Below are 26,712 nucleotides of genomic sequence, written 5' to 3'. Positions count from 1 at the left end.
AGTAGATGGGAAATACCAGGAGATAGTGTTGTAGTCTCTTCAGTGAATCTGAATCTGAACCATTATATCTAGGACAGTTTCATTGTTCTATCATTAACTAGAGTTTGTAAGTACTCCTCTGACCTCATTCTCCACCAGATGATAAAGCTATGGAGAGGAAAAAAAAATCACAGGCGAAATTATAAAATCTAGCCAGAAAAGCGCAATAACTAAGTGAGCATGTATGCACTCATAGACAACTGCTTAAATACACACACTCCTGACTAAGCACGGAAAACAACTGACTTATGTTCCACTCCCAGATAATGGTCTTAGTGTTTCCATTAAACAGTAAAAAAATATTAAAATCTCATTATTGTTGTGTCTGTTTTTCAGTGTTCAGAGCTGTCACTGTGATGCTTGCTATTATAATTATCCACAAGACCACTATACACTACAGGTAATTGGTACTGAAGTCTTTCTACTTCCAAAGAGTATGTTCTCCTTAATTTCTTATGACAGCTGGTGATACAGTGGTGGTTCTGCCCAGCACTGTCTCATGGCTCAGATATGTGCTGATTTATAAGACTATGATAGGGCCTAACTGGATTTCAGTTTTGTTTCTGCCTCACTACTGGTGTTTTAGCATTACACACAGGTAGTCTCAGTGCATGTTCATTCCTTTCAGCCCAGGTGGGAAGGAAAAAAAAAAAAACCAGAAAAAAGAGAGTTACAAAACCTTGGCTCCACCCTACCAAAGGATCAAGCAATAGACTGCTACTGTAAAGGGTCAAAAACAAATTGCCTCCTTTTCAAGAACACATTCCTATGACAGGCAGTTTTTTGTCACTTCTGCACGGAACTGGCAGTTAAGAAAAATTGATGTCTGAAGAATTTATGAGTTTTAGTAAAGATGCACTGTAAATATGTTACATTGGAAATTTTAGTTAAAAAGCACCAACATGAATGACAATCCTGTTAGCAACTCTGGAGTTACCACTGCTTAAGGTGAGAAGGTATTTTCAAGACTGAATTACATCCTTTTGTCCTGAAGGGAAACATTTGAAAAATTGTTTCAGAATACAGAGGAATTTCTGTGACATTACAGGAATTTAAAAGCATCCAATTGAGACAGCTGAATAATGTTTTTAAAAGCTGCATCTTTCAAATTTTGACTACCCAAATACAAGACATTTCTTTCTTACATTTGATTTCAACTTAGATGAAATGTTATGTGAATTTGTGCCTTTAACTCTACATTTCCTCCATATTTTTGAGGGATCCTGTGTTATTTGTGTAGCTGAGTTTTTATTTTTCCTTTTTTTTTTCTCACAAGGAAGTTAAATGTTTTTAACAATTATAATGGATATCTTATATACTTTTCACCTTGATTTGTGGCAGTAACAGAATCCTACTATGCAAACTGTGGACAAGAAAGTCCATTAATTATGGAAGCTGAGCATTGAATGGTTGATGCCCTTTACAAGTTAGATTATAGAATCATTCAGGAAATTAGGCTGGCAGAGATCTCAGGATGCCATCAGGTCCAACCACTTCTCAAAACAGAGCTGATTCCAATGTTAGATCAGGTTGCTTAGAGCCACATCCAGCTGACTTTTGAATAATTTCCAAGCATGGAGGTTCAGCAACCTCTCTGCAAAACCTGTGCTATCATTTGAACACTCTCTCCTATGAAAGATTTGCTTTTTTGTATCTAAACGGAATTTCTCTTGTTGCACTTTATCTTCCCCAGCCTTACACTGATCATCTCTGAGAAGCGTGTGGCTCCATCTTCTCGAAGATGTACCTACAAGGTAGTTGGAGACAGCAACAAGATCACTCCACAGCTCTCTTTTCCTAGGGCTGAACAAACCCAGCCCTCTCACCTGGTACATCATGTTCTCCAGACTCCTAACCATCTCACCAGCTTTCCTCCAGACTCTCTCCAGTTTGCCGGTGTCTTTCTTCTACTTCAGAGCCCCAGGACTGGGCACAGTATCCCAGACCCAGTATTAAGAGTTCTCAATATAGAGGAATAAGCACTTCCCTAGACCTTCTAGCTAGTCTCTTGCTGATATAGCTCCTTACAAGGCAGGCTTTCACAGCTGAAGAGGCACACTGCTGACACATGCTCAGCTTGTCTACTAGTTCCCATACTACAAGGCCATTTTTTATCAAAAGTCAGCCCCCAGCCTGTTCTGTTACATGGTATTACTCTACTCCACATATAAGCCCCTGTACTTAGCTTTGCAGAACTTCAAAAGGTTTCCGTCGGTCAACTTCTTTAGCTTGTCAAAGTCCTTCTCGGTAGCAGCCCTGCCCTCCAGCATCTCTCTCTCCGCCCCCCCGCAATTTGTTGTCACCCATGTCTTTGCTATTAGAGCACTCTGTTCAGTCATCCAAGTTAATAGACATGCCAAATAGTTTGGGGCCAGGTATTGAGCCCCAAGGGAAGTCACTAGTAACCAACCATCAGTTAGACTTCTAACCACTGACTCTTACTCTCCAAAGCATGACAGCCTAGCTGAGTCTTCTAGGCTAGTCTAGTCCCACTTTACCCAGTACGCACCTCTTCAGTTTGGTTTCAAGATGCTATAAAACGCTACTTTGAAACCTTACTACAGCTTATGTCAACAATAAGGACTTCTTGACACAACGCTAGCTTGCTTCCAGCCCTTAAGAATTACCTGAAGACTTATTAAAAACAGTATTAAAAGTACAGAGGCCTCCTCTGGCAGCTTTAAAGAAAACCAACCAAAACATGTTTGGATGCAAGTTATCCCTATATGCTCATTTTAAAGTATGCATTATAATGTCTGACATCTAATATCTTCATTAGTTATTGTTGGAGTGGAAAATGTTTGGGCATGACCTTGCTGTAGAGTCACCTAATGTGCTTTTCCAAAATGAAAATAACAATATTTATGGAAGACTTCTGCCTGTTCTGCATGGTTATTGGCAGCATATCTTTGCATTCCTAGCAACAGACAAAAAACATTAACATAAATCCTTTTATTCCTGATACAGCTAAAACTTCTAAAATTGTCTTTAAGTCTTCCAAACTTCGTTTTCTCCTTACTTTTTTTTTTTTACTTTCCTTATAATCTTTCTTCGCTGTCTAACCTCTTAGTTAAATCCATTCCCGAGTTCTCCCTTTCTACATATTTGATCCCATTGCATTTGTCCCCCATAAATTTTCAGTCCTGTGTGACTGTATTGTGATTTTCCAGGACCTAGTATGCTATCAAAATAATGTTAGTTACCACTAACACTCTCCTAACTAAATTTACAATTAATTGGCTCCTGGTTGTTCCCCAATTTCAAGATGTTATGAGAACGCTTTAATACTGGTGGAATGATGTGTCCAGTATTTTGGTCATATTGAAATCTCCATAAAAGTACAGCTTGCTTTCTTCACTGTAAGCATTCTAAAGAAGAAAAATAGATGGGCTATTCTTTCTCCACTGACAGCAGAAGTTCTGTGGAAGGCAGCAATAGCCACTGCCCTGGTTAGATGAAGACAACTTAGGCTGTAAAAGCCTTTTGTGAATACGTATCTGCTCTGCTTCTGCTGCCTCTGCATCTCTCAGGTCTCACAGGAGCGGCAGGCTGGACGTGCCCACAGTAGCAGCCAGCTTTTATCTGCTTTCTATTGGAGATGGTTGAAGTTCTCATTCCAGTCATGTGAGAGGCATGTGGGTAGTCTGATGATTAGCAAGGTACTCAGACATTAGCAACTGAAGTTGAGGAACAGAAATGCTGTCATCCGAACAGCTCATGCAGAGCTCTGCCTGTCTTCACCCAGATTTGCAGCTGAGGTCATGGAAGCCTTCTACTCCCAGGCACCATCTTTCCAAGTTGCTCTTCTGGCACAGGCAGGAATAGATTAGGTGCAGTGAATGTGTGCTTCTGCTATACAGTCATGGTGAAATGCAATTCCTCACAAAAATCTGCTGTTTCAGAGAATCACTCAGAAACACACTGAACATGCATCAGTTTTCTGTGTTTGCAGTACCTCTGATCATGTGATAGAAAAGAAATTACACCATATAGTTGGGGAGGCGAGGGGAAGAAGTATCTGATCATGACATTTAGGCACTACACAATCAGAACAGCCATCTGCAAGCATTCATTGTCACTTGCTACAGAGCTGTTGGCAGCAAAGAGATAGTTACTTTATATACAAGATGCCGCTCCCTCTTTTTTTGCCTAATGTTCTCCATTGTCCAAAATAACAATAACCCACTAACTCTAACCTTCCTAGGTTTTAGTAACATCAACTGATTAAATTTAGTTCCTTTCATTATTTTATTCTTCTTGGAATTAATACTGGCAATTAAATATATCTGGGATTAGTAGGATAAACTACATGAACAAGGAGTACACACATACATAAGGACAGGGTCATGATATCAGTGTGTATATTATTTAGGGCAATGTCTATGGTTTTTAGCTCCATGATACTCAATTCCGACAAAACAGAAATATTGTATTGTAATTAGTAGAAATAATTTAGCAATCTGAGACTTAGACCAGTACTCCTGGTAAGCAAAGAAAAAAAAAATCAAATGAAATGAATGATAAAAGACACTACCTATTTCTCTGACCCAGAAAAAGAAAAATACAAATTTGTGGTTACCAAGGGCAAGGAAGATAATGAAAGTAATTAACGGCATCATGAATTGCATGGTAATAATCTCCAAGCAATACCAACATAGCAATCTTCAAGATAAATTGAGAATTTGCAGTTTCTAGATACACACAATTTCTAAGGTGAGTTGGCTCATGTACGTGTTTAGCAAATTCAAGGGACAGCCTCCCAAGTTTTTAGGTGGTGTTTTGCAGATCGAACAATCTTAATTTATTCTGCCCTATCATTAGATCAGGCATACAGTTTATCTTCAGCGATTCACTCCCTGAAATTACCATGACTCTGACTTTATTTATTGATTCCAAAGAAATGTTCATGTAAGAAGCCACAGATCCTTTAGCCTATTTTCTGTAGACTTGTTTGAGAAGCTAGTCTGCAAATTTTTCTTTTATTAATTGAAAATTATCAATACCTCCTTAGCTTTTAGGTTCGCTTTCAAGGATCATATTCTCAAGTCACTGTTCCATCAGGTGTGAGATCACTCTTGAAATGTGGCCTCAGTCCATGTGGGCAAAAAGATTAAATTAGCACACGTTAAGTTTCACCATCTCCTATGAAGGAAAAACAAGACAATTAGATAAATATATGCTTCAGAAACAGATATTAATATCTTATACACCGAGACTTTTCTAGAGCAAACGCACAAGAGATAACAATTATCAAGTCTTGATAGTATCACTTGTGGTTAATTCTATAGGAATTTTTCCTATTCAGGGTGAAGCAATGCTTTTGAGAGACAATTTCAACTCCGCTCGTGGAGGTGGAAGCCTTGTGAGATGAACTAATGTTAAGAGAACCACTGGTATCACAGCACTGCCCTGCCCCTCATTTAGCACTTAAGTCAGATTTCTCATTCAACTTCAAGTATAATTAGAATTTTCTGATATATAATAATTTGATATATATCATATCTATATTATACATGTTTTAGTAGGTGGATTGGATGAGATGATCTCCAGAGGCCCCTTCCACCCCCAACCATTCTGTGGTTCTGTGATACCAAAACTCTAAATGAAAATAAATTTACCAGGACTGGGCTGTCTCCGCACCCATGATTTTGAAGGCATTTATGTGAATACTCTTATAAGGCAAATAATGTGGTAAATAAATGTTAGGTTTGATGTGGCAGTGGTAGAGGAAAAACGTCGATCTGGGAAAAGACACCACAAAGAGTTTGGCATTTAAAATGCAAACTAGGTAGGATTTTTTTGCTTAAGAGAGAAACTGACAAAGTCTATACAGCCTCAAAATCCATTAAGTTGTTAAGTTTCATGCAACTTCAAAACCTGTATGGATACATTACATACATTTTGGTCCTGAAATTTCCTGGTCTCACTGTAACCATCAAAGCCAAGGACAAAGGCAGATCAGGATAGAATTCTGAATTAATCTCAGAATTTCATAGCTAATGTGACAGAAACACAGTCATTTGTATTCATGAAAAATTTAAAACTGGAACAAAAATCCTGTTTTTCTTTTATTTAGCAAAAGATTTCCCCAATCTGTTAAAGCCCTTAGCAAATTTCTAGATTGTAAAGAAAAGTTATTTTTCCTACTTGTATTCGATTTTCAGTTTTTAATAATGTTTCAGTTGCTCCCAAATATGTACTTGTGGGGTTTGTTTGTTTGTTTCCATGTTTGTTTGAGGTTTTTTTGAGGTGTGTGTGCAGGAAGTCCCAAAAATGCCAAGTCTGTTAAGAAAAGCTTATATCTTCAAAACAATATTTTTCACTGAAACAGTCTTTGGATCCAATTATTTATTTTTATTTTAGCTTTTTTTAAAATTTACATATTTGTGAATACTGAAACTCGAATAACTTAGTACATAGCTGGACATTCAGTCTAGCTATTTTGTGAGAATTCACAGCAGCTTTTCTCTGATGTATGTTGACACTGCAACTGAAAGAGTGACTGCAGTGAAGAACAGTTTAAGCAAGCACCAAATACATTATTTGAAGACTGTGGATGTCAGAGCAGGATAGCGGCTAAAGTATATGCCTAAGGTCCCCAATGTGATTGCACAACCCATGGTGAGGTCTGTGCAATCGCCTCTTTCCTGCTGTTTACCTATGGTAAACCAGTTCAAAGCTACAATGTTTATAGACTTGCTTATATTCAATACGTATTTATATTCTGATTTTTATTTTTCTGGATATGTACTCCCAGTGGTATATAGTCCTTGAAGAATTTTATATTTTGTCAATTACTTATATTTTTGTCTTTTGCCACAAAAGATTCCTGATAAGACCTTTTACAGGTATTGCACATTGTGTAATTCTTTGTGGGGGGAACAAGGGGGGGAGGGGAATGATAAGAATTATTCAAAGCAAACACTTTAGGGCTCAGATCAACAGATAATGCTCAATTTCAGACCACACTGACCTGTTCAGCTGAAAGATCGCCCTGACACAGAACATATGAAAGAAAATGAATCACTTCCATGAACCACTATGACCATTCGAATGAATGTGACCCTCAAGCTCCACCTACCTTACCCAGTCCCCTGCATTATCCCATGTAACAAAGAAAATTGCAGTACAACTTGCCAGTTAAGCTTCAAATCGATTTTGTTTGGACAAAATGGAAATTACTTGCTTTCTTCGAAAAGGAATGTGCTCTCTGCAGAAGCAGAGAAAACCAAGCAATTTCTACTTTCGATTACCCTCTTTTTTACATTAGGGAAGTGACAATGTTGTTTTTCCAATGAAATATCTCAAAAAGTCACTGTGTACCCTTTTCAGTGGGAATGAAGTCAGGTTCTTAGCAATCCACGTATGTGGAAATTAGAGAGTTCATTTCATTGTGTGCACACATCTTGTACGTGAGCTGTGCGTAACTGCCTCTTGGACATGCCCTCGTTTTGAAGATGACTGGCTCTCTCAGTATTTGGAATCTATTCTTAACATACAAGTGAAACACTTCGTTAATGACATCCAGTAATATCTTTTGACTTCTTAGTTTAGAACATTCCCTGTTACCATATAAAGAAATCTATGCAGAAAAAAAAAAAAAGGTTATTGTTATAAGAATTTACATGGAAATCCACAGGGTAATATTTGGAGCCATGTTTATTCAGCCTTTTTAGCCACTGGTTTAGATGTTGCTGTTCTGAAACCAAGGTACGATACACTGGTAAACCTCACAGCACATCTGTGTAGTGTGGAAGGGGACTAGGTTTTGCACTGAGGGAGTTGAGCTGGTACCAAAAGCCTACCATGTACAAGGCTTGAAGGTGTTTTACATGGCTTAGACTGCAAGTGAAAGTAAAGTATATGAGGCACAAATATCCACCTGCCCAGAAATACCACTTTACATGACAGAGAAGGGAAAACTTAAGAGTAGGCTGAATGCTGGGAAAAGAGCTTAGCACAAAGCCTGGATTGGGACGTGCGACTTACATAATTTCCTGCATGTGGCCAAGCTCTGGGTCAAGTGAGAGCGAATTTCAAATGAAAAAACATGCTACTGAGTTCTGCCTTTCAATTGTGGTACCATCACCTTTGGAGTCTTGATCGTACAATCAAATTCACATATGCAAAATTCAGTGAAACGCTGACAGGCACATGGATGCACTCACACAAGTCTGACTGTGCCAGCAGAGCCTTAAAGTGAAAACTACCTGTGTATCATTTTGCTTTAGAGGACTTGAGAATCTAAACCAATCGACAGCATAAACAATGAAAAGCCAAATAGATACCAAAAATCTTTCTGTTTTTTACTTTCCACACAGTATTGGTTACACATGTAATACTATTCTTGTTGCTAAAATATATGGAGTGAAATCCTTGTTGCCCCAGTGAATTCAGTGGGAGTTTTGCCATTGACTTTAATAAGGACAAAATTTTCTCCCAGTGCTGGTGTGATTTTCAGCCTGTCTTTGCCCCTTTAATACATGTGATGACAAAATCCTCTACTTCAATTCCAAGGGTGGATCAGCACCCTGCAGCAATTAAAATTACTGTAGTATATCTTACTTTTCCAGTATATTGTCTGAAAGACCATAATGCAGAAATATTTTTGCTTTATGCTGTATAAATAGCTAACATTTACTAGGAAACCTTTAAGATATATTTAGAATTAAAATATATTTCTAAACTCATCTCTCAATGGATGAAATTATGTTTGCAGATATCTCAGTACACAGCAAACTTCCTCCACGTATCTTAAGGTAGGATTTGGTCATTCATTAAAAACAGAACTAGTGCTAAAGGCCACACACGAACATATGAACATCTGAGAGTGCTAGTATGACAGAACAGGTTGTGCTGAAAGTATGAAAAGCAAACATATGTCGTAAGGAACATTGGTATTTTTTGCACTGTGATTTCAAATTTCATATAAATATCCAGTGAAAAATGCCAGAAAAGAGTTTTAAAGAACTAATTCTGTTTGTAAACAGAGATGAGATGGGAAATATTTAACAAGACAGATGTAATGATTAACACTCTAGTCTAACATTGTAAGGCTTTTAAGAAAAAACAAACAAACATGGGACTAGCTAAAACCACGGGCATCAGCTTCAAAAAGATGCTGAGCACTGCTACAGTGGGAAATAGAGATGTTCAACATCCCTAAATAAAAAAGTCTTTTACAGATAACAAGCCTGAACTATGAGATGAAGAAACTTAAGCAACCAAAGTCTTTTTCTTTTCTGACATATGTTTTTATGTTTAAATGAAAATTGTTCATAGAGATTCCAGGTAAGACTACGTTCCTTAAACATTTTGCATGCAGTGAACACATGAATAGACAGTGTCTGAGCAAAAAAAAATTCTTTTGTTGAGTGTGGGAAGTTTGATTTTTACTTGAATGTGTAAAATTCACAAATAGGTTTGCTAAGATTTTAATTCAGTATGAATTAAAAACACACGAGTACAGTCAGATTTGCATAATCCAGAATGTGTTAATTAAACTCTGCAAGAGGCTGCAGCAATTTCTTCACGTAGAGCTTGTGGGTTTGGGGCCAGAACTTAGTTAATTGATATGGACCATATACATTAATAATATTGAAAACCTATTAGACATTCAGTTCGTCTCTTCGGAGACAACTAGATGATTTAACAGGTCTTTTTCCATCTCTTAGTTCCTGTGATTTCATGACTCACAATTCAGTCAGCTCACCTACCATCATCACATGCAATAGGTCATTCCACCACTCATCAGAAATATTATTCAATATTTCTAATGACAGAAGGGCCACTTCATATGCTACTTACTTTTCCCCTTCAGAACAAACTAATCTCACAATTAAAAAAAAGAAAACCCAAACTTTTGGATCTACAGATCTTTAGAAATATAATATTTGCAATGAAAAATCAAACTATTTGATTCTAAAGAACTGAAATTATGAAAGTTCTGTTCTGAAGATGGTTACTCCTTTTCCTGCATGGTCCTTCATCCTCACCATTCGTCCTACTAGACCACCGCCATGCTAAAGAACTCAGAATTTACCCACTGAGTTTTTAAGTCTAGCTTCCTTCTGGGTGCTTTTACATTAGTTTTAGTTTAGAACAGGAGGAGAATCTCCCTACCATTCCCACTTACCCTGCTCTGATCAGCACTGTAGACCTATTCCACAGCATACAGACAAATTCTTTGGAATGAGACTAACTCAAAAAATGCTTTTCAAATGCTAGCAGACAGCCAGTCCACGTGACTACACTGGAGTTAGTCTTAAATAATCCTCCCTCCCTTAAAACCTGTTGTCTTGGACATTGGGTCACCAGCACCTACCATTTACCTTTACAGATCTACTCTGATGGTGCTGCAGGAATTGCTAACGCAGATGGAACCTGACATTCCCTTATCCCACACAGCAGATTCAGGTACACAGCGTACAACTGCAGCGCAGGGTCTTCTTAGGCACAGCTCTGCCTCACAGGCCTAAGTGATTAAGTTGACATAGTGGCGTGACCTGACCACACGGCACACAACAGAGCAACACAACCTCACCACTAATACTGGGTCTGGCTCCGCACAGCTGTACTGAGATGTGTAGTACGGGTGTAGTCGCAGAATCACAGAATGGTTGGGGTTGGAAGGGACCTCTGGAGATCATCTAGCCCAACACAGCTAAAACCCACCTCTGGAGATCATCTAGTCCACATGGAAAAGCTCATCTATTTTGGGGGGCACCTATTAATGGAAATTTTACCTTCTGCTTTGTCCCACTGTTTAAAAATTAGTCTCAATTTGTTCTTTCAGCTGTAAAATAGGCATATCTTCTGATGTAATGGGCATATCTTCTCTCTGCTCTGACACAGTGCCTTTGAAATATGGAACACGTGTTCTAGGAAGCAACAATAACTATTCTAGGAAGCAACAATAACTATTGTCTACCACTGAAAGTATTTCGTAGAAGCTCTTTCTACCTTTTGCTTTTTTATACGTAAGCTGCCACATTAATGACTGATTTCATACAAGTCAAGGGTGTCAAACTCATTTTCACCGGGGGCCAAATCAGTCTCGCGGTTGCCATCAAAGGGCCGAATGTAATTTTAGGACTGTATAAATGTAGGAGTAGTGATATAAGTGATGATATTAACTTTATTTTTTTTTTTTAAATACAGTGGTGGTAAGTTTGACATGATCTAGTAAAATATACTTGAAATGAGATTTTGACTGTGTATTGAGTAAATAGGTACTGTAAATAGACTGAAAATATTTCAAGAGTTAGTTCAGGTTACCTGAAAACAAAGTGGTTTCAAATGGTGTGATTAACGTGATGACCCTTCTAGGGAAACTCTACAACACACGCACCCTGATATTTCATTACAGGTCAGACTGAATTAATCGCTCCTGTGCTCCTTCTGTCTACTGAAGTAACACAAGAGTTTTTCCAAGCATCCAGGTAAACTTGTGGTTGTTCCTGCCATCTAGTGGCTGTCGCTCTAGTTAACAGGAACACAAGCTAGGAACACTCTTGAGGACACACTTTCGAAGACAAAAATAGGAGAAAGTGAACAAACTTTTGGTTTGAGATGGCTATTTTGAGTCCTGTTGTTTTTTCAAGTCGGTTGACTGCATAAAAAAACGGCAAACCTTTTGGACTGATTTCAGAAAAAAAAGAAGTGTTACACAGACCTTGTGCTGTGGAAGGTTCTGAAGAGACATTGCTTTTTTTCAGGAAAAGCTAATAGAACAATGTGATTATTTTTATAACCCTACTCTTAATGTAAATGTCATCATTTAAACAATGAATCTGAGCTTGCCTTATGAGATTTATCTTTGGTGATGGTGCTTCTTTCTTCATTTTTAGAACTTTGGAATGTTCTGTATTTCTGCTCTTGCCACTCACGCATACCTCTGTGTTAAATACATCTTCCTGATCAAAGCTATTTATTTAAAAGACAAGCAAAACTTATAAGAAATGCTGCAGTGCATTTTAGAAAGGCAATTTGATTACATGAAATAAAAAACATTTCTGACAACCAAAAACTACTAATGTATTTTCAGGTTAGGACTAGAGTCAAGCTGGAGAGGGATAGAACTAAACCATGGAGCATAAGTTCCTCTGCCCATAAGCTTTGGCATGTCATGACCTAAGCAAATCCCATAGGAGACAATTTTGAAGTACTTTGTTTTGACAGATTATCCTTCCTAAAAACAAAGAAGTGTAACAGTTACCTATTTTAGTAAGAGTTTTATGATATTAATATTCAGAAACAATCTTAGCAACACTAAAGACAGATCCCAGAACAGTCCTTGGGATTAAAAGGAGGATATGCTTTGTTTAACTCTCTCCTCTCCATGTGGAATCAAAGCAGTTATGATCTCTATATAATTCTTCATGACAGTCAGGTGCTTCAGAACGTGATTCATTCCAGTCAGCATACAGTGCATTAAAGCAGCATTATGAGTGTTCAGCTATTTAGTCACCCAAGAAGGAAACATTAAGGAGAAGATTAAGCCATAAACCCTCCTCTGTTCCTCCACTGGGGAGATGCTCCCATCCTTTTGTAATCTGCACCTCTTGCTTTCCTAGGATGTAGGTGGTTACCCAATTTTGCCTCCCCCCCCGCCAAGGAATTCAGTGAGGTTCACTTTTATTTTAAAACTCAAAGAGAAGATACTGATAACTCCTCTCCTCTTTTATATGGTGTATCCTACTGATTGCAATGTTTCTCCATTTTCCACTGCTCAAATCAAAGCAAATACACCCCACCTGCCAGGAGTGCTTTCAGAAGGCTGCAGACTACAGCTGGTGTTCAGTCTGGGAGATGAATGTCCACCTTACCCAAGAGCCATCCTTTGGATAATATGTTTCAGTATCTCCCTTAATTTCACGACAAAGGATAGATCTGTCCTATGTTTCCTTGCCTCTTCTTTCTTCTCCCAAGTAGCAAGTGATAGGACAAAAGGAAATGGCATCAAGTTGTGCCAGGGAAGGTTTAGATTTGTTATTGGGAAAAAATTCTTCCTGGAAAGGGTTGTCAAGCATTGGAACAGGCTGCCCAGGGAAGTGGTGGGGTCACCATCCCTGAAGGAGTTTAAAAGGCGTTTAGACGAGGTTCTTGGGGACATGGTTTAGTGCTAGAGTTAGGTTATGGTTGGACTCGATGATCCTGAGGATCTCTTCCAACTGAAATGATTCTATGATACTAAAATCCATTTTCCTAAGTGTTGGAAGTTACCTGTAACTGTGTTTAGTTATTCATTATCTGATTTCAACACAGGTGTTCACTCACACAGTACTATGTTCTACCTCCTAGCAGACAGCTGGCAGTAGAGCTTCATTTACAATATTCTGTTAAACTGTAGTAGAAGAATACTTCTACTTTCTTTATACTACACTGGAATCTATAAGGAAAACTAGTATTCATTCCTTCACAAGAAATTTCACATGGAAGTGTACTCAAAGTAGCTGAGCTTGGAAACAGGACATGATCTCTTACAGAACAAAAATGAGTATAAACAGCCACTTCATCCTATGAGCACAGAGGCTTTCTTAGTGAAAAGTTTTAGGCTTTTACTATTTTTAACGCATATACAAGAGTCGTAACAAAATTTCCCTCATGAGAAAACACTCCTGAGTGGACATACAGAGCACTATCTCAGAACACATGAAGTACCACCTTGTTTAGCAGTTTGATATAGACAAAAAACAACTTAAGGCTCACTTTAGGACTTTTGTCTTAGTCAAGATCTGTTAAGAGAGTAAAGCTCGCACACCAAAATTATTTTTCAATTATATTTTATTTCTGTCAATGGAATATAAATAAACTTACAAGAGTTTTTTAACCTTTCACACTAGATAAAACAGCAAAAAATATTTAATGGCTTCCTCACAATGTTGACAAGGAAGGAAAACAGTTTCTTGTGGGAATGATGACAACTCAAAATTTGTAAAGATCATTAAAGTGGAGAAGATGAAAACTCAGAGTTGGTTGTACTACTTACACTGCAAACAAAGCTGGGAAAACCCCTTGAGATTTAGTAATAATCAATGTAGAATTTAAATTTAAAACATGCAAAATGTAAACACTGAAAATATTTTGTAAGTTTGCTGAAGTACACTAGAGGGATGTTCTAGGACATCACAATGCTGCTATTTCTGCTTTTGGCTGTTATGTGCTCCATGAACACTTAAAATGGCCTATAGTGACCCTTACATCTCAAATGTTATTGGAGGAGCTTGCTTCTGAGATTTGGCAGTGCTTTAGGTATACCTGACACTTTCAATGTAGATATGAAGCCTGAGGGGGAAAAAAAAATCATACAACTCTCAAGCAAACCAAAGACCTACCAAGAACCCCACACCATATCAGAAAAGCCACAATTCCTTCACTGAGTGAAATGAAATGATGCAAGTTGGAAAGAAATTCTGTAACAAAGGCATAACAAACAAAAAAGCTCTTCTTTCCTTCCAGAAAAAGGTGAGAAAGCTCCAGCATCCAATTGGCCCTGAAGGATTGCCTGGTCACACCTTCTGTTTTTTCTCTCCCTCCTCCCCCCTGCCCCATCTATCCATCCATCCATCCATCCATCCATCCCATAGTAGCACAATTTCAAGCAACGGGGACACGCTGTATTCCACAATGCATAACTGCCCACGCTTTAGGCACACTGGTACACATTTTTTAAACTCACGCTGCAAGAATCTGACTATTCGAACCATAAGATTATTACATTACTGCTGCCATCACCACTGTAATTTGAGTAGGAAAAAATGTAGATCTTGCTGCCTTTAAAAAAGCAGTGGTAGCACTCTACCTTCAGGAGTGAGTTTTGGATTGGAGTCAGAACAGGACTGACTTCATCCTATATTACAAATTAAAACAGAGCCATACCCCACATCCTTGTGGAATATTTAGTACTCATAAGCTCAAGACTGCTCCTTATCCAGTACCTGAGTCTTCTGAATTGCTGTTCTGAGGCAGCACTCTCCCTTCATGCTGTAGAGGACGCCAAGATGCCTACCTTGGGTTCTAGATTGCAGTCTGAGTTTTTAAGCTTGCAATAACTTCTCGCAGTAACTTCTTTAAAAGACTTGGTCTTACCTTTCCTCTCTATAAATATGGTATAATACTAATGAAGTCCATTCTTAAATGACTCCATCTAATTAGACTAGCAGAATTTCTATGGATGTGAAATCTGGTTGTGTAGCACCAAATAAAACTACAGAAGTAAATTCAGTCAGAGCTTCAAAACACCTTACAGAAGGGAAAATTTCAGTATTACAAGGTTTTCATCAGTCTGCTACTGTGCTAAATATACTAATATTCTATCTTTTTTTATTAGAAGAGTGCTCAGATGCTTTGTAAAAATCTCCAGAGTCTTTAGATACACTGGATGTTAATCTCCTTAAATCAGTACTCTTGTAATAAGCTGTATGATCAAGGAAAAGTAAATTTTCAATAGTCTCAAAAGGGAGTCCATTTAACCCCAACCAGCACACTAACACAAAAGACAGTATCTGCAGGTAAACAGTTATTAAAAAAAAAAAAAAAAAAAAAAAAGTAATATATACTAAGCTGCTAAATTACTTGCCATCCCAGACTTGTTATGATTACAGACCCATTTTACTTGTAAGACTTTGAGATGCTTCCTGAAGTTTGCACCTTCTGTATGAGGTACTTGGTGAGGGTAGGATGCTTTCTGTGGGAAGATCATCTGGAGGAGATGCCTAAAGAGAAGTGTGTATGTCTGAAACTTGAAGCATACTGCTGTTACCTAGCGGGGAAGAAAAAAAAAAAGGCTGAGACAGGACAAATCCAAAATGGGAATACTGGGGTACAGAGGGAGTGCACAGGACAGTGGAAGAAAGTAAACAACTTTCTAGTTGAGTATGTATACTCTTATTTTCTGTCAAAGAAATAAACAGACCAGACAAAACTCAGCCTTCCAAAGTAAGGTGTGAACCGCTTACCTGCAAAATTAAATTAGGAATTCCTGCAAAGTTTAAGGATAACTCAATTAGGTATTACACCACTCTAAACATATATTATCCAGTCTTCAATAGAATAGCTGTATTTGGAGATTACTGCTATCTCTAAAAATTGCAAAAGCAAGTTTTGTCTCTTTCAACTTTGCAAAGTGTAACTATTATGCAGCAAGCCTGACCAGTGGCAAAAAACGTAAGAACTGAAGGTAAAATTTTCAAAATTATTATACTCATATGAACTCATTCCAAAGAGTTAAATCAGTTACAGATATACCAGCATCTGTTGATACTTGCAGGACTGTAGTTCATACCAAGTTTCCTCATTAACCAGCTCACTAAGCTTATATTCTTATTAAATACAAAAATAAACCTACAAATCACTTCCCATGCTGCACCAAAAAACCCCAAACAAACAAACCAAAAAACCAAACAACCAAAAAAACCCCCAAACCAAAAAACAACAAACCAAAACAAACAAAAAAGATAGACTTGTGTGCAAAAGCAAGCAAGGCAACACTTTGCACCCTCTTAGATATACTCCTCCCAGCCTGGAGAATGTCTTCATAATGATAGGAAAAAATAAGAGCTTTTAAATCCTCTTCAGACAGCTCCAGATTTAGTGACCCACAGACACCTTTTATAAAGCTTAAAGACCACCTTATAAATAACAGACATTCACAAAGTGCAAAAAAAAAAGGAAAAACAAACCAACCAACTAACCCAAACCAAGAATAGAAAAGGAGGAAGGAAGGAAGGGAGGGAGGAAAGAAAGAAGGAGAGAGAAAGAGCTGGAAGGTACACAAGGATTCTTTGGAATATAAGCAACATAGTCCCAAGTATAGTTGCTTCCACAAACTGTCTGTACGGTTGTCTTGCAGAAACCACTGAGTGAAAAAGATGCAAAACTTAACAAAGAACCTAAATGAGTTAATTGAAGAGGGCCTTATCCTAAGACAATGAAATGACAAACACAAGATAAAATTTCTGGTGTATATGCCCAGTGATGAGAGGAGGGAGTTCAGTTTCAGGTGAGTGATTTGATGCAGCTTCCTCTGTACAGCTGTGGAAAAACGTGGACTGAAGTCTGAAGACAAAATCTGATAAAATAAATTGTTCTTTCTAGAATCAAATCTAGACTCTGAATGGCAGGAGAATTCCTGCAACTAAGACTGTACAAAAAGAAAGGGTTAATGCACAGTATGGCTAAGAAACAAATTCAAAGCCCAAATCCTATCAGTTTAAGAGGCTCAAAGTTTTAGTGTTAAGTGGGTATTCTGTTTAATGGTATTCATATAATGCTAAATACAACAGAAGGAATGCTAGATGCACCCATTTGTACTGAAAAGAAAGGGATCAGTGAACGTACCTCCACAGTACCGTGGAGGCCATGAGGATGTGCCATATGTACCATAAATACAGGACACCATAGCACATGTTACAGAATAGGAACTATTAAAAATGCTTCCCCCTGCTGACTCCCAGCTATTTGCTGGCATTAATTTGTCGTGCTCAGTTTCCTTAGGTTTTCCTAGATTCCACAGGTGGCTGTGATCACCAAATCCACCGCCCTCCCGCCAATCAACTCTAAGCCTCATCCTCCCGCCAAGGGGCATTTGCCTCCCGTGGCGCTGCAGCGCATGCGCCGCGCCGGGCAGCGTGTGAGGGGCCAGCTTCACGCCGCCATTTTGTCAGCGCGGGGCGGGCGGCAGCAGCGGGTCGTTGGTCTCGGTGTGGTGTAAAATGGTCGTGCTCTGGTGGTTATGGCTCTCACACGTCGCTTTCGCGCTTGAGAGCGGTAAGGAAGCTGCTGCTGGAGGGTGGCGGTCGTCACTGTCGGGTGTCGCCTGGTGGCGGCAGCGCCCGCCCGGCGGTTCGCGCCTTGCCGAGCCGAGCCCGGCTCCGCGCTCCGCTCCTCTCGAAGTGCCGCCCCGGTCAGAGCTGCTGCTTTGGGGGGCAGGGCAGGTACCTTAATCTGTCGCTTGTGTCCTCAATTCTGTTACGTTGAAAAGCCTTTTTATTACACTCTAAGGTTTTTTTTTGTAGTAGCGCATGACATAGATTTTGGTGGCTGAAGCACTCCAAACAGAAAGAAATGTGTGGCAGCTCTTGCTTAGTAAGTTGCTGGTCGGTTATCTGCATTTTGTTCTTCCGAGTGGTGTGGTTTTTGAATTGCAGTGAAGAAAGAATGGTCTTACCCTGCTGTTTGGTGGGTTCAGTTTTGTAATTCTGACTTTTGAAATTTTAATATTGTAATTAAATTGGCTATGAGGAACTCTTCCAGGGTGTTTGTTGGGCAGGAGGAGGATTTAGAGAAGTAGTACAATAATTTATGTATATTTTTCTATTGGCTTTCCTTGTAGAGAGATTCAGATTTTTTAATAAGAGAGTTGAGGTTTCTGCAGGTGTGGCCTGAATGAAGAAGTCGCAGCTGGTATATAGGTGAGTAAACAGCAAAAGTCACTTTGTAAACTGTAGAAATGTGCCTGTGTCAGTGTGATGCTGTTATTTAGGCAGTGACAAGGGGCAAGCAAATGTCGGTGTGCAAATTGTCCTCACTTGTGATATGTTTCTCCAGCCAGGGTTTTTTTCAGTGAAAAAATAAAAGCATTAGTGGTGCACCTTCAAAAGTTTGATTCTGTCTATTGATCAGGTGTTTCTTCCAGGCAGACTGAACTCATTCCTGAAGGCTGTCCTGTTATTTCATTTAAAAACAAAAAAACCCCAGAGTTTAGCTTTCTATTTCATTTCAGGCAAAAGTGGAAAACGGGGACTTGTTTAAGGAGGTGTTTGTCAGGTATAGATTTAGTACTGCTTTTACTAGGAGGCTTCTTGGGTGACAGGTGGTTTGAGGCGGTTTTTTTGTTGTTATTTTTTGAGAAGTCATGTATCTTGTCATCTGCCTGAGATGTTCTGGTAAGCTTTACAGTAAAAGTGCTCATTTATTTATTAATATTTTTTTTGGTGGAACTAGAATGATAGGGATTGGTATTTAATCTGAAGGCAGATTGTGTGATCACTAGCTAATTCATATATGCTTGTGATAAAAACCAAAACAGTTCTGTTGAGGATTTTTTGCAGGCTGAGGAAGATTCTGCTCTAATAACTTGTAGTTGAAACTGAAAGTTTTGCTTTTAGGTTTGCATAAAAATTAACAAATCAAGCATATGGTTTAGCCAGTCAGTACTTGTGTGTTCATCCGCTGTCTTTGCATTTGATAGATGTTTTCTACCCCTAATTACTTGGTTAGAACAGCAGTTAATTTCATAGAATTGCTTGGTTAAATTATGGGCATGCACAGCCTTTTTAAACAATGTGCAGTCACAGATCCATTAACGAATTTGAATGGAACTGGAAGCTGATCTGGAAGACCAGATTATAGATGAAGGTCAGAGAAATATCTGAAGGGTTTGAAGATACTTAAACTGTCAGAATCGTAATGTTGAGATGATACAAAACACACATGGCAGAACTGTTAATGGGCAGTGCAGAAATGTTGCACATAGATAATGTGTTCTGTGTGTCATTACAATTATGAAAACTTTAAATATGCTACAGCTGACCTGATAGTATATAGACAGCTAGATTAAGTAAACAGTAAAGCACAGAGGTGTAAATTGTCATTGATTTGAAGAAGTGATTTACACAGAATATGGGGTGAGTAAAGGGGTCATTCACATATTGGTCATTCACATATTAAAAAGAGAGAAACAGACTAGAAATGCTTTTGCAGGTAAACTCGTAACTACAAGTCCAGTGCAATGAAACACTGTATTTTCTCTCCTTTGGAGAAATTTGCAGTTAAATTTACTGGATGTAAGTAACATTTGTGAGATGAGAATAAATTGTATAAAAGACACGAATTCTTTCTACTCTTTTGTTTTCTTTGAGAAGAAATAGTTATCTTCCTAGTTGTCTGTCCTGTTCCATGTCCCTGTTGTTGTGTCTGTCTCCTCTCCTCCCCACCCCCTTTTTTCTGTTATAATCTTTATTTCTCTGTGTTATTCTGGGAACAGGTTTATGTTTACAGATCATTCTCAAGTGGTAAAATTAGTCTGTAGCCACAAGAGCAAGTGCAGAGGTACTTCTTTACAGATGTTATCTGAACATGTCTTTTTGTAAAGAGTGTTGTGTCACTTTATCCCTGTTGCATAAAACATGACACTGATAAATGCTTAGTATACATTTTAACCAGAAGTGTTATAATATGCTAAGCATTTTGAAAACAAATTTCATGTCAAGAATTAGTTGACAAAGAAGAAATAAGGAAAATAACCAGGCTGATCTTACTACTTCTCTTTGCAGACAAAATGGAATCTCTGACTCCCTCGCCAAACATAGTAGACATAAATCTGAAGATAACTCGTATAGAATGCCATCCTGAATGCTTGGTTATAGTGTTCCAGGGTCAATACAAGGCAGCGTGTGAGCTTGACTATTACATACTACAAAACGAAATACAACGTGTATTCAAAGTAAAAGGTAATGTTTGTGTTGGTGGATCTTGTTTGGTGGAAGACACAAAAGGAAAGTGGCATAGAGGAAGAATTCTGGAAAAGAGAGAGACTACCTGTGAGGCTTTTCTTATAGACACTGGGCAAGTGCTGGTGGTTGAAGAAACGCATCTTGCGACTGCTTGTGATGATTTGTTTCAGCTGCCTCCAAAGGTGGTTTTGGGTGTTTTTGCAAGCATACTTCCTCTTGTAGAAAAATGGTGTCCAAAAGCCATTAACTATTTTTCATCTCTGGTAGGATTACAGATTACAGGTCACGTGAAAGCTGTTACACCATACCAACTGTTTATTCTAGAAGTGCCAAAGATCATTAGTGATGTTCTTGAACTGAAGTTAGGAAAATTAATTGATGGAGATTCCTTTTGTCTTATTGTAGAAATGTTAAGAGCATTTCCCCAAGAAATCCTTTGTAAGAGAGTGCCACAATTGTTGCGACAGATGTATCCAGTCAAGGAGTTCCTTACTTTCAGTAGTTCTCAGAAACCAACAGGTTTTTGGCCAGTTCCAGATGATCTCTTTCCACGTCTACCTGTTGGTAGTAAAGAAAATGTAAAAATAACTGCTGCAGTAAGCCCAAATAAATTTTACTGTCAGATACAGAAATGGCAGAAAGAGCTGGAAGATTTAACAGGAGCTATGCATTTGTACTATGAAGCTATCAGTAGAGAAGATAACTCTTTTGATAGTTTAGGGCTACTCTGTGCTGCCAAAAGGCAAAATGGACAATGGCATAGAGGAGTGATAAAACAGCTTCTTGCTGACAGTGTGGAAGTCTGGTTTATGGATTTTGGCAATATTGAAGCTGTGTCATCGAGTTGCATCCAGAAACTTAAAGTGGAGTTCATGGCATTACCGATGATTTCGTTTCCATGTGCTCTGTCTTGTTTTGGTGGTCAGGATGAAACAGTAATAAAAATGCAGCTGAAAGAACTTACACAGGCCTTGATAAGACAAACTATTGTGTGTGTCCATGTTGATTTATTCAGTGACATGAAACGCCTGTATTATATTACACTGCAAAATCAAAATCTTGGAATTAAAGATAAGCATCCAGAAAACCTGAATGAGGCAGCTGCACTGTGTGTCTCTCTTTTGGAAACAAAAATCACAAGTATTGGTGTAAACAGCAAGCCATGTGATGGGAGATACAACTCATTTAAGAATTGTACTGGAAAGAAATATACAAAAAACGGCTTACCTGAATGGGATATTTCTTTGTCGAGCCACTACAAAAGCATAGAAATGCAAATGAATTCTTTCCATACTGCTTTGGTGGTATATGTCATAAATCCATCTGACTTCTGGATTCAAACATATGAATATCAGAATGAATTTCAAGCCTTGATGAAAAATATTGCAGAGACATATAACCAGTGTGGAGCTGATGAAATGGTCCTTAAAAACCCAGAACCTGGATTGCTGTGCTGTGCCCGGTACAGCAAAGACATGTGTTATTATCGGGGTGTTGTCATTGAAGTGCTTCATGTAAATATTACTGTTTATTTTTTGGACTTTGGAAATATAGATACAGTACCCTGCCATGATGTGAAAACATTGCTTCCTGAGTTTTCTGATTTACCAGCTTTAGCTATGTATTGTGCACTTGCTTGCACATTTCCTGTTGATGGTGTGTGGGTTAAAAAGGAAATTGATTTCTTCAAAGACATTGTGTTTAACAAACTACTCTTACTTCATGTAATTGGAAAGCAAAACAACAAGTATGTTGTTAACATACAGTATAAGAATGGCTTGCAACAAGAAAATATTGCCATGTGTATGGTTCAAGCTGGTTATGCTGAATACTGGGAAAAGACACCAGATTCTGTTCTAAATTCGGGAAAAAAAGGTCAAGGCCAGAACCCCTACAAATTAAAGGAAAAAAAAGTAAATGCACAGAGTGTCTGTAATGTTCGTAAGAACAAGGTATCTGGAAATGGAGGGAGATTTCAGAAGCAAAAGTCATTAAGTGTGCCTTCAGAGCTGAGAGAACCTGTTGTGCTGTCGTGTTTTGGAAAAGGTGCTATCTCTAAAAGCTGTAAGTTGGTAAATGAGAAAAAATTACTTTATAAAGAATTTGTGTTTAAACCAGGAGCTGTTTTTGAAGTGATGTGTTCTTACTTTGTTTCCCCAGCAGATTTTTCATGTCAGTTGCAAAGAAAACTGCCAGAGCTAAATAAATTAATGGAACGAATTCAGGCTTACTATGAAGAACATACTAACCCTTACAAAACTGGACAGGTTGCCTGTATTGTTAAATGTCCCAAAGATGGGAAGTGGTACAGAGCAACGGTTGTGCAGCAAGTATCCACAAATAAAGTTGATGTAGTTTTTGTAGACTATGGTTATCGGGAAAGAGTTTTAATTAAAGATCTTCAAGCTGTTCTTCCAGAATTCCTAACTCTGGAAAGTCAAGCTTTTCGATGTGCACTTAAAAATATGCCCTTACAAACTGACTCACTTAGTTGGTCTGAAGAGGTGTGTAGGCATTTTGAAGACTTCATTTCTGTTTCTGGAGGATCACTGACTTGTGTAATTCATGCTCTCATTCTTCTAAGCCCCAACTCTTTATGCAATATAGTTGACTTACAGACTCCACTTATTAGTGCAGAGGAGTTCCTTAGAGAACGGGGTCTTAGCCAGTCTGAATATATTGGTCTAACAAACCTTGCATCTTTGGGTTCTCTGTACAGTTTTTGGTACTCATCTTTTGATATTAAAATTGGAAGCGAGGAGGAGGTCTATATAACTCACGTACATAGTCCTTCAAAATTCTATTGTCAGCTTAATCGAAACACTGAAACGATAGAGGCATTGATGAAGAAGGTTGATGTCATAAGTAAAATGTCAAATAATGCAAAATATGACACCAGCAATATGCGATTATGTATAGCCAGACATTTTGAAGATGGTCTGTTTTATAGAGCTTTGGCTCTTCCTGTGGAATCGACATCCTATCTATGTGCGGATTTTGTGGATTTTGGAAATAAGAATATGGTAGAGAGGGAGCAGTTGATGCCTATTCCAGACTCTGCCACTGACTTAATATTCACACCCATGCAAGCTATTAAGTGCTGTCTCTCAGATCTTAGGGAGACAAGAATTCCAGCAAGAGTTACTAGATGGTTTGAGCATACATTCTTTGGTAAATTGCTGAAGGCTGTCATTGTATCTAGAGAATCAGATGGACAGATTGTCATGGAGTTGTATGATGGACAGCTCGAAGTAAGTACAAAAATTAAAGAAAAAATATTGGAAGAATTTGCACTGGAAAATACAGAACAATTTGTTGTAAGTAATAGAGGCATTGTGTGTCACATGGAAGATGACAAAGAAATTAATGAAGTAAACGTTAAAAATCTTGAAAGTGTTAAATTGAAAACTGAAGTGAAATGCCAAGTATATGATAAGTATCATCGGACAGGTATGGGAGAGAACTTTGAAGATGAAGAGCAAACTGTATGTAGCACACAAAAGGTGTGTAGTGGGTCCTCAAAACTGGTAAATTTACAGGACAGCGAAGACCCAGGTTCTAGAAATACTGTCAGTGCTGTTCTGGAGCACAGAGTGGAGCCTCTGGTTGGAGAGCCTGCTTCTCAATCACTCTGTCATCCTGCTTTAAATTCAAAGGAAATAACTGTAAATGACCTCTCTGAATCTCATAATGAAAGACTAAATTATACAGGTCATCAGGAAAGGAGTAATGAAAATATACCTAAATTAATCAGTCTTCCTCAACGTGAAATTCGGGTGAATTCTGAAGTAGCAGGGTATATTTCTCATATGAATAGTCCATTGAGTTTCTATGTTCATTTTGCAGAGGATGAAAACTTAATAATACAACTAGCAGAAGAATTAAATGAAAGTGTGCTGAATATAGGTAACAAAAATTGCTTAGATGAGCTCATGGTAGGGGATCTCATTGTAGCAGAGTATGACAGTGATTGTTTTTACTATAGAGCAGTTATTAAAGCTCTCAAATCGGGAAACTGCCTTGAGGTAGAATTCATTGACTATGGTAATACAGCAATTCTAAGTCCTTCAAAAATCTGCAGGATTCAGGAAAGGTTCTTAACTTTGCCCAGGCTCAGTGTTCATTGTTTCCTTAGCAGAGTAAAAAGTGTTCCTGATGAAAGCTGGACTAATGAAAGTACTTCCTATTTTGTAAGCAAAATACATAACAAGCCAGTTGCTTGCAAGTTCTTACAGCAGCACGGAGATCAATGGGAAATAGATGTAATTTGTGATGGAAAGTCTATGTCTGACCTTCTGCACAAAAAGAGGAAGACAAGGTGTCAAAGTGTGCCAATGCATAATCAGGAAAATAGACCGAAACAAATTGTGGTTACAAATGCTAATACTCAAGATAGAAAGCCAGGGAATTGTTTAGGTGGTCTAAGTAAAACTAAGACTGTTATGATGAAAAATACTTCCAAAACACCCTTAAATGTTGTTCCTCAAGATCTAAATTCTGAACAAGTAGAAAGAGCAGAAGTAATTAGTATTTCAGAGAGTGGAGAATTTCATGTACAGTTACTTAAAAATTTGCAGATATTACATGAGTTAAATGTAATGCTTGTCAAAGAAGCACAAAGAAGTGATTTGCTTAAAGTGGATGACATTGGAGAAGGATTGGAATGTATGACAAAATCTGAAAGGAACTTGAAGTGGTATCGATCAAAAGTGATAAAGAAATTTGCCAGGGAGAAGCTAATGCTAGTTTTTTTCATGGATTATGGCAAGTGTGAGATGGTATCCTTAAATAATGCAAAAATGCTCAGTGACAAGATTAAAAGTATTCCTAAACAGGCTGTATTTTGTAAATGGGTTTGGATTAAAAAACTGAAGAACATGCAATTTGTACATGTAGCAAATGCACTCCTGGATCATGAAATAAGGATCTTGTTTTTGAGATACTTGGAATCCTCCTGTATTTGGGAAGTAGATATTTTAATAGGGAAAATTCTACTCCAGGAGTATTTGAACCAGCTCTTAAGTAATTGTCAGGCTATTGTTGCACCAGAAAAATCCAGTAATGCAGACTGTAAGGAGTTGGATACATCATTCAAGATAGATTCAGTCACGTGGACGCTGATGCAGAGTGGCAGAAGGTGTCCTGGGTTTGTGACTGCAGTTACTGATCCTTCAAACTTCTGCGTACAGTTTGAAGTCTTATTTGATTGCATGAAAAACTTGTCTTTGCTGCTTTCTGACCTTCCTGATGACTTGCCAGCTTTGCCAAAAGAACTTGTGGCTCCTGGTGGTAGATGCTTGATCAAATTTGAACTGGAAGAGCAGTGGAACAGGGCAGAAATTAGTGAAGCAACAAGTCAGTCTGTTGTTCTTACATTTATTGATTATGGCTTTCTGAAGAGCATCCCTTACTGTGATATCCATAAACTTAAAGTTATTCCAGAAAGTCTGTCTTATTTACCACGCTTGGCACATTCCTGCTCTTTACATGATACAGTTCCTGCTAAGGGGGAATACTGGAGTGATGAGGCTAAACTTCTGTTTCAGAAGCTTCTTAGTAAACCAGGTCTGATATTTCATTTTAAACACTATGGCTCTGAAATGAAATTAGAGGTGGATGTTATGTATGAGGAGAACAATCTTGCTCATGCTTTAATTGCTGCTGGCCATGCAGTCCACTCTAGAGGTAGGTGCTGCCTCATTCCAGTTAACAGAATTAAATCAGAAAAAACAGATTTGCAGCGTGAGTGTCCAAATTCTAGTTACTGTTCTTCCCTTTTTGAACCAGATTATGACAAAAACTCTTCTTTTGCTGACAAAAAGAAGAGAAACAAAAAAGTATCTGAAGCATAGGACTACCTGTGACAAAGTGTCAAATAAGGAAGGTCTGCTAAAACGGGTGTTGGAATATCATTAACAAAGGATCTGAGTTCATGTAACTAAAAGAAAACTACAAAAGTACTGTGAAGAAGTAGTGGGTTTTTTCAGCATTGTCATGACAAGAAAAGTAAAATTGACTTTAATGCAGAGTAATTCTGCTACCAGAAACTTGTGATTCTGATGTTCCACAGTCTAGAAAAACAATGTGAAGATATTATCAAAAGAATTATTTGAATAACAAGTAGACTGCAGTTAGGAAAGTACCACTTCATTACATAAAAAACAAAACAAAACACAAAAACCCCAAAAATAAAACAGATTCTGCTCTTGAATATTTT

The 26,712-nt window shown here is 38.1% G+C and overlaps 1 protein-coding gene across 1 annotated transcript; it reads left to right on the top strand.

Annotated features, from left to right (window-relative positions):
- The first annotated feature begins 20,317 nt into the window (after window positions 1-20,317).
- On the top strand, window positions 20,318-26,347 carry TDRD15 (tudor domain containing 15). The gene has a single exon (XM_065630493.1). It carries the CDS (start codon window positions 20,321-20,323, stop codon window positions 26,345-26,347), a length of 6,027 nt encoding a protein of 2,008 aa, XP_065486565.1. The 5' UTR covers window positions 20,318-20,320.
- The last annotated feature ends 365 nt before the right edge of the window (window positions 26,348-26,712 follow it).

Source organism: Caloenas nicobarica, chromosome 3 (genome assembly GCF_036013445.1).
Source record: "Caloenas nicobarica isolate bCalNic1 chromosome 3, bCalNic1.hap1, whole genome shotgun sequence".
NCBI classification, from domain to species: Eukaryota; Metazoa; Chordata; class Aves; order Columbiformes; family Columbidae; genus Caloenas; species Caloenas nicobarica.
The sequence above is the reverse complement of the archived record's forward strand: the minus strand, read 5'-3'. Positions and strand labels throughout refer to the sequence as shown.